General features: G+C 36.7%; 1 protein-coding gene across 1 annotated transcript in view; it reads left to right on the plus strand.

The window, feature by feature from the left end:
• Positions 1–10,000, plus strand: part of LOC135091196 (solute carrier family 22 member 3-like) — a 101,603-nt gene that overhangs the window by 17,013 nt on the left and 74,590 nt on the right. Inside the window, exons 2-3 of the mRNA XM_063988641.1 lie at positions 1,919–2,017; positions 2,235–2,352. Coding sequence (XP_063844711.1) covers positions 2,240–2,352 — 113 coding nt within the window. The 5' untranslated portion in view covers positions 1,919–2,017; positions 2,235–2,239. The remainder of the gene's footprint in view (positions 1–1,918; positions 2,018–2,234; positions 2,353–10,000) is intronic.

The following is a 10,000-nucleotide window of genomic DNA, read 5'->3' on the forward strand; positions in this document are numbered from 1 at the left end:
TATATATATATATATAATATATATATATATATATATATATATATATATATATATATATATATATATATATATATATATATATATATATATATATATATATATATATATATATATATATATATATATATATATATATATATATATATATATATATATATATATATATAATATATATATATACTCGTATATATATATATATATATATATATATATATATATATATATATATATATATATATATATATATATATATATATATATATATATTATATATATATATATATATATATATATATATATATATATATATATAATATATATATATACTCGTATATATATATATATATATATATATATATATATATATATATATATATATATATATATATATATATATATATATATATATATATATATATATATATATATATATATATATATATATATATATATATATATATATATATATATATATATATATATATATATATATATTATTACACATACCACTCAAAAGGAATGAAACGATTCACATAAGGCTTAACTTCTGATTTCTCTGTAATTTCTGAATTGGGCTTGGCAAACCCTTCCCTTGTTATTTGCCTCAAAAATTAAATTTCTTATCTAACTAATTGACAAATACTTCCAGTTAATTATTCCTTTTTCTTAAGTGACGCTTATCTAGCTATATCCCATATTTTCCGTTCAATATCCTAAGGGTGTCCTTTTTATAAAAAGTTGGAAATTTCACAAGCTATTACTTGCTAAAATAGGTGTCAAGTGTTACATTATTTTTTTTTATTTCTTTATTTTTTTAATTAATTGATTAATTAATTAATTAATTATTTATTTATTTATTTTTCAGAATGTGACCCTTATCCCTATAAACAGTTGGAGTCCCAAATATTGGACGGATAGATTCATACAACCTTTTTATAAAGGATGAAATCCAAGAGAGATTCGTCTCAGCATCATCCCCACTGAAATAACTCATCATTTTGAATACCTTGCTATAATCTACCGATTTCAGTGGCTCTATTAAACTTGCTAACTGCATGTTACCTCTTCTCCTGCTACCTCGATGCACAACACTTTCTACTTACTCTAGTGTTGTCAATTTCACTAATGCGATAATTAAACAGTATGTTTGCTCTTTAACCTTTTTGACTGGTAAATTTTGGAGCTTTCCACGTAATTAAGTTTTTACCGAATCTGAGCTGTTTCACTTAATACTCCTCTTGAACTAAATCAGCCAACATCTCTTTTAGTCATGTCTAAGTGAACCTTCCTTTTCTTCTTCCTGACCAGTCTCACCGTTAAGAGAACTTTTTATTTTATTTTTGGATTGCCCCCCTCACACACACACACACACACACACACACACACACACACACACACACACACGGCTTTTTTTTTTTCCCCTTCTATTTAAGAACAGACTGACTTTGCACAACCGGCGCTTGCCAGAAATTACAGTCCTGTATTTGAAATTGAGTCTATGGAATTTGAGTCTACTTTTTTTTTTTCCCAATTTTGACCACTAAATCTGTGTTTCCTGAAAGGATATTGAAGAATCATGTTAACATTTATATTATTCAACCTCGTTGTTATTGTTGATGTAATTATTTTATTTTATTTATTTATTTATTTATTTTATTTTCTATTTATTTATTTTTTCCGTTAATGGAAGCTCCGTTGAATTTCAACTAACGTAGATATTTACTGATCTGACTTGTGTACCTGTATTACTGATCCCAATGTATCTGCTGAAAAAAAAGAAGTTTTTATTAATGCAGTCACGAAAAAAAAACTTACAATTTAGGAATACAACATACAATATAATTTTCATTGATATAGTATTTACATTATCATGAAAAGATAATGCTACATTAATGACAACTTCATTATTCTATTGAAGGGGCGACGTCATGCTGGCGAGTGAGCGCATCGAAGAAGTGTTGAGGGGTAGTGGGCTGCGGCAGAAGATCGCTGCCTCTCTTACTGGTACTGGGATTAGGTAAATATTTCTGCCTTCTCCTTTGTCATCTTGGTGTGATTGTAAGGCTTCAACGAAGCTCAGCGGTCATACCCCCTACGAACATTTGTCTGCCAATGTAGTGCTAGATGTCCTGCGGCCTTGTAAACTAAACTCTCTCTCTCTCTCCTCTCTCTCTCTCTCTCTCTCTCTCTCTCTCTCTCTCTCTGGTATTACTCACTGAATTCCTTCCTTGCAGCCAATATGGTTCAAATACAGTTCATCAATGTTTCCCTGATCAACATCACTCTTCCATTCCGATGTTACACCTCCGCCTCACTGCAGCTAGAGGACGTCGTCTACCTTGTGCCTCACAGGTAAGCGTGTGGACATAGCCTATGTCACTCCCCCGGATTAAGTGTGAACTCATACCAGATTTCATCATAATCAGTTCAATGTTTTTTTTTTCCATGAAAAGCGGACACATAGACACGAAAAATGTGTTTTATTATATATATATATATATATATATTTATATATATATATATATATATATATATATATATATATATATATATATATATATATATATATATATATATATATATATATATATATATATATATATATATATATATATATATATATATATATATAAACGAAAAATGTGTTTTATTATTATATATATATATATATATATATATATATATATATGTATAAGCCTTTATATATATATATATACGAGTATATATATATATATATATATATATATATATATATATATATATATATATATATATATATATATATATATATATATATATATATATATATATATATATATATATATTATATATACATATATATATATATAGCACTTTATATTTCTGGCCGGAACCATGCCAAGTCTGTTCTCCAACTAGCCAAAAACTCCTTCATTAACAGAAAGTGTCAAAACCTTTCAAGATCTAACTCCCCTCGTGACTTCTGGTATCTAGCCAAAAATATCTCCAATAACTTTGCTTCTTCTTTACCTCCACTGCTATCACATCTATTTCTAAAGCTGAACTCTTCGCTCAAACCTTTGCTAAAAACTCTACCTTGAACGATTCTGGGGCTTGTTCCTCCCTTTCCTCCACCCTCTGACTACTTCATGCTACCTTTTAAAATTCTTCACAATGATGTTTTCCATGCCCTTGCTGGCTTAAACACTCGGAAGGCTTATGGACCTGATGGGGTCCCTCTTATTGTTCTCCGAAACTGTGCCTCCGTGCTTGCACCTTGCCTAGTCAAACCCTTTCAGCTCTGTCTGTCAACATCTACCTCTCCTTCTTGCTGAAAGTTTACCTACATTCAGCCTGTTCCTAAAAAGGGTGACTGTTCTAATCCCTCAAACTATCTAAAGTTTTTGAATCTATCCTCAACAGGAAGATTCTTAAGCATCCATCACCTTCTATCTGATCGCCAGTAAGGGTTCCGTAAAGGCCGCTCTACTGGTGATCTTCTGGCCTTCCTTACTGAGTCTTGGTCATCCTCTTTTAGAGATTTTGGTGAAACTTTTACTGTTGTCTTGGACATATCTAAAGCTTCTGATAGAATCTGGCACAAAGCTTCGATTTCCAAACTACCCTCCTGCGGCTTCTATCCTTCTCTCTGTAACTTCATCTCAAGTTTCCTTTCTAACCGTTCTATTGCTGCTGTGGTAGACGGTCACTGTTCCTCTCCTAAATCTATTAACAATGGTGTTCCTCAGGGTTCTGTCCTGTCACCCACTCTCTTCTTATTATTTATGAATGATCTTCTAAACCAAACTTCTTGTCCTATCCACTCCTACGCTGATGATACCATCCTGCACTTTTCCACGTCTTTTCATAGACGTCCAACCCTTCAGGAGGTAAACATTTCGCGCAAAGAAGCCACAGAACGCTTGACTTCTGATCTTTCTAAAATTTCTGATTGGGGCAGAGCAAACTTGGTATTGCTCAATGCCTCAAAAACTCAATTCCTCCATCTATCAACTCGACACAACCTTCCAGACAACTATCCCCTCATCTTCAATGACACTCAACGTTCCCCCTCTTCTACACTGAACATCCTCAGTCTGTCCTTTACATATAATCTGAACTGGAAACTTGACATCTCATCTCTAGCTAAAACAGCTTCTATGAAGTTTTTCTCACCCCCCAGTTGCTAACTCTGTACAAGGGCCTTATCCGTCCATGTATGGAGTATGCTTCACATGTCCGGGGGTTCCACTCATACTGCTCTTATAGTCAGGGTGGAATCAAAAGCTTTTCGTCTCATCAACTCCTCTCCTCTAACTGACTGTCTTCAGTCTCTCTCTCACCGCCGCAATGTTGCATCTCTAGCTGTCTTCTACCGTTATTTTAATGCTAACTGCTCTTCTGATCTTGCTAACTGCATGCCTCCCCCTCCTCCCTCGGCCTCGCTGCACAAGAGTTTCTTCTTTTTTAATTACTCATTATTTTTTAAATTATTTTTTTTAAATATAATTTGTGAAGTACAAAACGCTTTAACTGAGAAATCTATGGAAACGAAAAAGTTGTAAAAAAAAAAAACGAGTTGTAAAAATATGAAATGTCACAAGCCACATAGATAATTTGCCTCTAGAACTAAATCATATTCATATACTTAAGAATACCCAGGCTCTAATAAAAATTTTACATGAAAGAGGCACATTATTTTGCTACTATTTTCAATGCAGACGGTTAGTATTTACAAACAACCAAATCAATCACTCCTGAGCTAATCATGGTAAATGATAAATAATGAAACCAACAACCTTAAGTCTAAACTAAAAAAGGGATCACAGAATGATGATAAAAATATACACATACCTACATGGAGAACAAACCTAAGCTAAGCAATAAACGAATGGGAAATAAAGAGTTACGATCTTGGAAAACTTAGTAAATGAACGATGAGGGTATTTAAGTGGTATAAGGGGGATGTAAGCAAAATTCTTAGTATCAGTAATCAGGACATAACAAGAAATAACGGGTTCAAGCTTGAAAAGAAGAAAAAAAAAGATGGTTTCAAAGAGATAGGAAGGAATTGGTTCTCAAATGGAGTGGTAGATGAATGTAACGGGCTCAGTAATCGATTTGTTAGTGCTGAATCATTAGGGAGCCTTAAGAGAAGATTAGACAGATTTATGGATGGGGATGATAGGTGGAAATAGGTAGGTATATTTCATACAGCGACTGCCATGTGTAGGCCTGATGGCTTCTTCCAGTTTCCCTTATTTCTTATGTTCTTATGTTCTTATGAGAAGCTTTCCCTTTCCGAACGGAGCACTCCTTTATATTCATATAATCTATATTCATATAATCTACACGTTCCAAGTCTATTGTTCCTACTCTCTTACGACAGGAAGCTTTAGTTGATATAGCTTCACACTCCTCGGCAGCTGCCCTACATTATTTCTATTTCCCAGCTGGGTTAGACCAGGTCATCGCCAACTCACCCTATCCACACTGATGCACACTTACTCCGTTCCATCTTGATAAATCACAGCCTCATCAAGAACGGGCTCTAAGTTAGCCAATGCTTCCCACTCTGATTGGAGAGAGAGAGAGAGAGAGAGAGAGAGAGAGAGAGAGAGAGAGAGAGAGAGAGAGAGAGAGAGAGAGAGAGAGAGAGAGAGAGAGAGGGGGGGGTAAAGGCGAAGGTGTGACATGGGGAGCTGGCTGACAGTTAAAACATAAGAACATAATAAATAAGGAAAGCTGCAAAAAGCGTTCCATAAGGCGACGAATTGTAACAGAAGATATGCGAAGCTCCGATACTTCATGTAATCAAGCCGTCTTCAGAGGCGGCCCGTGAAGTGGTGGAGGGGTTTTGGGGGGAGAGTGAGAGGTGGCGTGTGTACGCATCTACTATCGAGAGAGCTCTAACGTGGTACAGGAAATGCAGGGGAAAAAAAGAAAGACGAACTGCTTTGCAGAAGAGAGGTGTTAAGCATCAGGTAAAGATCTCTCTCTCTCTCTCTCTCTCTCTCTCTCTCTCTCTCTCTCTCTCTCTCTCTCTCTCTCTCTCTCTCTCTCTCTCTCTCTTTGTAACATTGTTAATAAAACTAATAAGGAAAAGTAGTGATGATAAAAAAATAAAAATAAGTATAATAATGATAATAATAATAATAATAATAATAATAATAATAATAATAATAATAATAATAATAATAATAATAATAATGATTTAAGACACACACACACACACACACACACACACACACACACACACACACACAAAAGGTGGTAGTTACTGGGTTTTCATGTGTGAAAAAAGTAACAGTTATACAAAGATTGGTGTCTCGTAATATGTAAGGTCTTTTACGTGATTGTTTCATGTATCTAGTTCCTTATTCATTTATTTATTTATTTATTTATTATGTAGGAGGGACACTGGCCAAGGACAACAAAAATCCAAAGCGCAAGTCAAAAATTGAAGGATAAGCGTCTTGAAACTTCCCTCTTGAAGAAATTCAAATCATAGGAAGGTGGAAATACAGAAGCAGGCAGGGAGTTCCAGAGTTTACCAGAGAAAGGGATGAATGGTTGAGAATACTGGTTAACTCTTGCGTTAGAGAGGTGGACAGAATAGGGGTGAGAGAAAGAAGAAATACTTGTGCAGCGAGGCCGTGGGAGGAGGGGATGCATGGAGTTAGCAAGATCAGGAGAGCAGCTAACATGAAAATAGCGGTAGAAGATAGCTAGAGATGCAACATTACGGCGATGAGAGAGGTTGAAGACAGTAAGTTAGAGGAGAGGAGTTGAAAAGCTTTTGATTTCACCGTGTCTAGAAGAGCGGTATGAGGGGAACCCCTCCAGACAAGTGAAGCATACTTCATACATGAACAGATAAGGCCCTTATGCAGCTGAAGGGGGGTGGTGAGAAAAGCTGGCAGAGACGTCTCAGAACACCTAACCTCATAGAAGTTGTTTTAGCTAAAGATAAAATGTGAAGTTTCCAGTTCAGATTATATGTAAAGGACAGACCGAGAATGTGCAGTGTCTTTCAAGGAGAGGGGATAGTTGTCTGGAAGGGTGTGTCGAGTTCATAGATGGAAGAATTGAGTTTTTGAGGCATTGAACAATATCAAGTTTACTCTGCCTCAGTCAGAATTTTAGAAAGATCAGAAAATCAGAAGATCAGAAAAATCAAAAGTCAGCCGTTCCGTGATTTCCATGCGTGAAATCTTTACTTCCTGAAGTGTTGAACGTCTATGAAAATACGTGGAAAAATACAGGATAGTATCGTCAGCATATTAGTGGATAGGACAAGAAGTTTGGTTTAGTAGGTCATTGATGAATAATAAGAAGAGAGTGGGTGACAGGACCCTGAGGAACACCACTGTAAATAGATTTGAACGAACAGTGACCATCTACCACAGCAGCAATAGAATGGTCAGAAAGAAAATTTGAGATGAAGTTATAAATAGAAGGATAGAAGTCGTAGAAGGGTAGTTTGGAAATCAATGCTTTGTGCCAAACTATCAAAAGCTTTAGATATACTCAAGGCAACAGCAAAAGTTTCACCAAAATATCTAAAAGTGAATGTATCAAGACTCATTAAGGAAAGCCAGAAAATCAGCAGTAGAGCGGATGGAAGCCATACTGGTGATCATATAGAAGGCTGTGAAGTGATAGATATTAAAGAATCTTCCTGTTGAGATTTAGATTTAGATAGGCAGGAAATTAAAGCAATGGGACGGTAGTTTGAAGGATTAGAACTTTCACCCTTTTTAGGAACAGGCTGAATGTAGGCAAACTTCAAGCAAGAAGGAAACGTAGATGTTGACAGCCAGTTGAAAGAATTTGACTATGCAAGGTGCAAGCAGAAAGGCACAGTTTCGGAGAACAATATAAGGGACCCCATTAGGTCCATAAGCCTTCCGAGGGTTTAGGCCAGCGAGGGCATGAAAAACATCATAACGAAAAATTTCAATAGGTAGCATGAAGTAACTAGAGGGTGGAGGAGAGGGAGGAACAAGCCCTCAATCGTCTAAGGTAGAGTTTTTAGGAAAGGTTTCAGCGAAGAGTTCAGTTTTAGAAATAGATGTGATAGTAGTGGTGCCATCTGGTTGAAATAAAGGAGGGAAAGAAGAAGCAAAGGTATTGGAGTTATTTTTTTGGCTAGATGCCAGAAGTCACGAGGGGAGTTAGATCTTGACAGGTTTTGACATTTTCTATTAATGAGCGAGTTTTTGGCTAGTTGGAGAACAGACTTGGCATGGTTCCTGGCAGAAATATAAAGTGCATGAGATTCTGGTGATGGAAGGCTTAAGTACCTTTTTTGGGCCACCTCTCTATCATGTATTGCACGAAAACAAATTGTGTTGAATCAAGAATTGGAAAGTTTATGTCGAGAAAAAGAGTGAGGAATGTACGCCTCCATGCCAGACACTATCACCTCTGTTACGCGTTCGGCACGCAAAGACGGGTCTCTTACACGGAAGCAGTAATCAATCCAAGGAAAATCAACAAAGTACCTCCTCAGGTCCCCCCAACAAGCAGAGGGAAAACTCCAGATGCACCTCCGCTTTGGGGGATCCTGAGGAAGGATAGGAGCGATAGGACGAGACACAGATATGAGATTGTGATTGGAGGAGCTCAACGGAAAAGAGAGGGTGACAGCATAAGCAGGAGGATTGGAGGTCAGGAAAAGGCCAAGAATGTTGGGAGTATTTCCAAGACGGTCAGGAATATGAGTTGGGTGTTGCACGAATTCCTCTAGGTCGTGGAGGATACCAAAGTTGAAGGATAGTTCACCAGGATGGTCAGTGAAGGGAGAGGAAAGACAAAGCTGGTGGTGCAAAAATGAAGAGAGTCAGAATGTTCCACTTTGGAAGTTAAGTAGTAAAATAATTTCTCATAAGTCAGAGGAGTTAGATGAGAGGTATACAGCACAGGTAAATTTAGTTTGACAGTGATTCTGTAGTCGTAGTCAGATGGTGGAAAACTATTAAGATTCAAGAGCGTGGACACAAGAGCATGTTAAGTCATTGTGCACATAAACGCAACATCCAGCTTTGGATTGAAAATGAGTATAGAGAAAGTAGGAGGGAACAGAAGAGGGGCTACTGTCAATTACCTCAGACATCTGTGTTTCAGTGAGGAAAAATGAGGTTTAGAAGAAAAGAGGTGGTTTTCTACAAATTGAAAATTAGATCTAAGACCGGGATTGTTGCAGAAGTTAATGAAGAAAAGTTGAGGGGGGCGGTGTCAAGACACTTAGGGTCGTTATCAGAAGAGCAGTCCGACCTGGGGACATCTGTGGTACCCTCCCTACATAGGGACTCAGAGGCTGGTGTAGGAGTAGCCATGATAATTTTGAATTTTTTGAGTGAAGGGTGTGTGTGTTATTAGGTGCTTGTAGTTTAATGTGGAGGAAGAAAGTTGTCTTTAAAGTGTAGGTCGTGAGTGTCCCCTCGTGTTGTGAGACAAAGGGAAACGTTAAGTGAAGTCACAGCTGGGTTTAATGATAAGTTCACAGCACCCTTTGATCCAGTGCTTTAGACCTCAATGGGAGTAATTATCTTTTCGGCAGGTGCTACTGCCTCCTTCAGTAACATTGTATTTATTTCATAATCTGTATACACCCAAGTGTAAACAGACGCCTTAGATAAGACAGAGAGAGAGAGAGAGAGAGAGAGAGAGAGAGAGAGAGAGAGAGAGAGAGAGAGAGAGAGAGAGAGAGAGAGAGAGAGAGAGAGAGAGAGAGAGAGAGAGAGAGGGAGAGAGTTGGGGAGTGGCGTGGGGGAGAGGGTGGGAGTGTCTCATAGGAAACCTTTGCCTTTACTTGGAGATTAACACTTAAGTGAAATGCAGAGTGTTTTGTGTTTTCATCACTTTGGCTTATACCACGTTAGATTTTTTTCCCATTAGTATATAACAGGCGATAGCAAGTCAGCACTCAGCATTCTGACGAACAGGTAGAGGTTGAAGGACAGCTATGTAACAATGACCATTGTGAAATTAGGTACAAATTAAAATGGGGGAAGCT

Source organism: Scylla paramamosain, chromosome 37, assembly GCF_035594125.1.
Source record: "Scylla paramamosain isolate STU-SP2022 chromosome 37, ASM3559412v1, whole genome shotgun sequence".
Classification (NCBI taxonomy): Eukaryota; Metazoa; Arthropoda; class Malacostraca; order Decapoda; family Portunidae; genus Scylla; species Scylla paramamosain.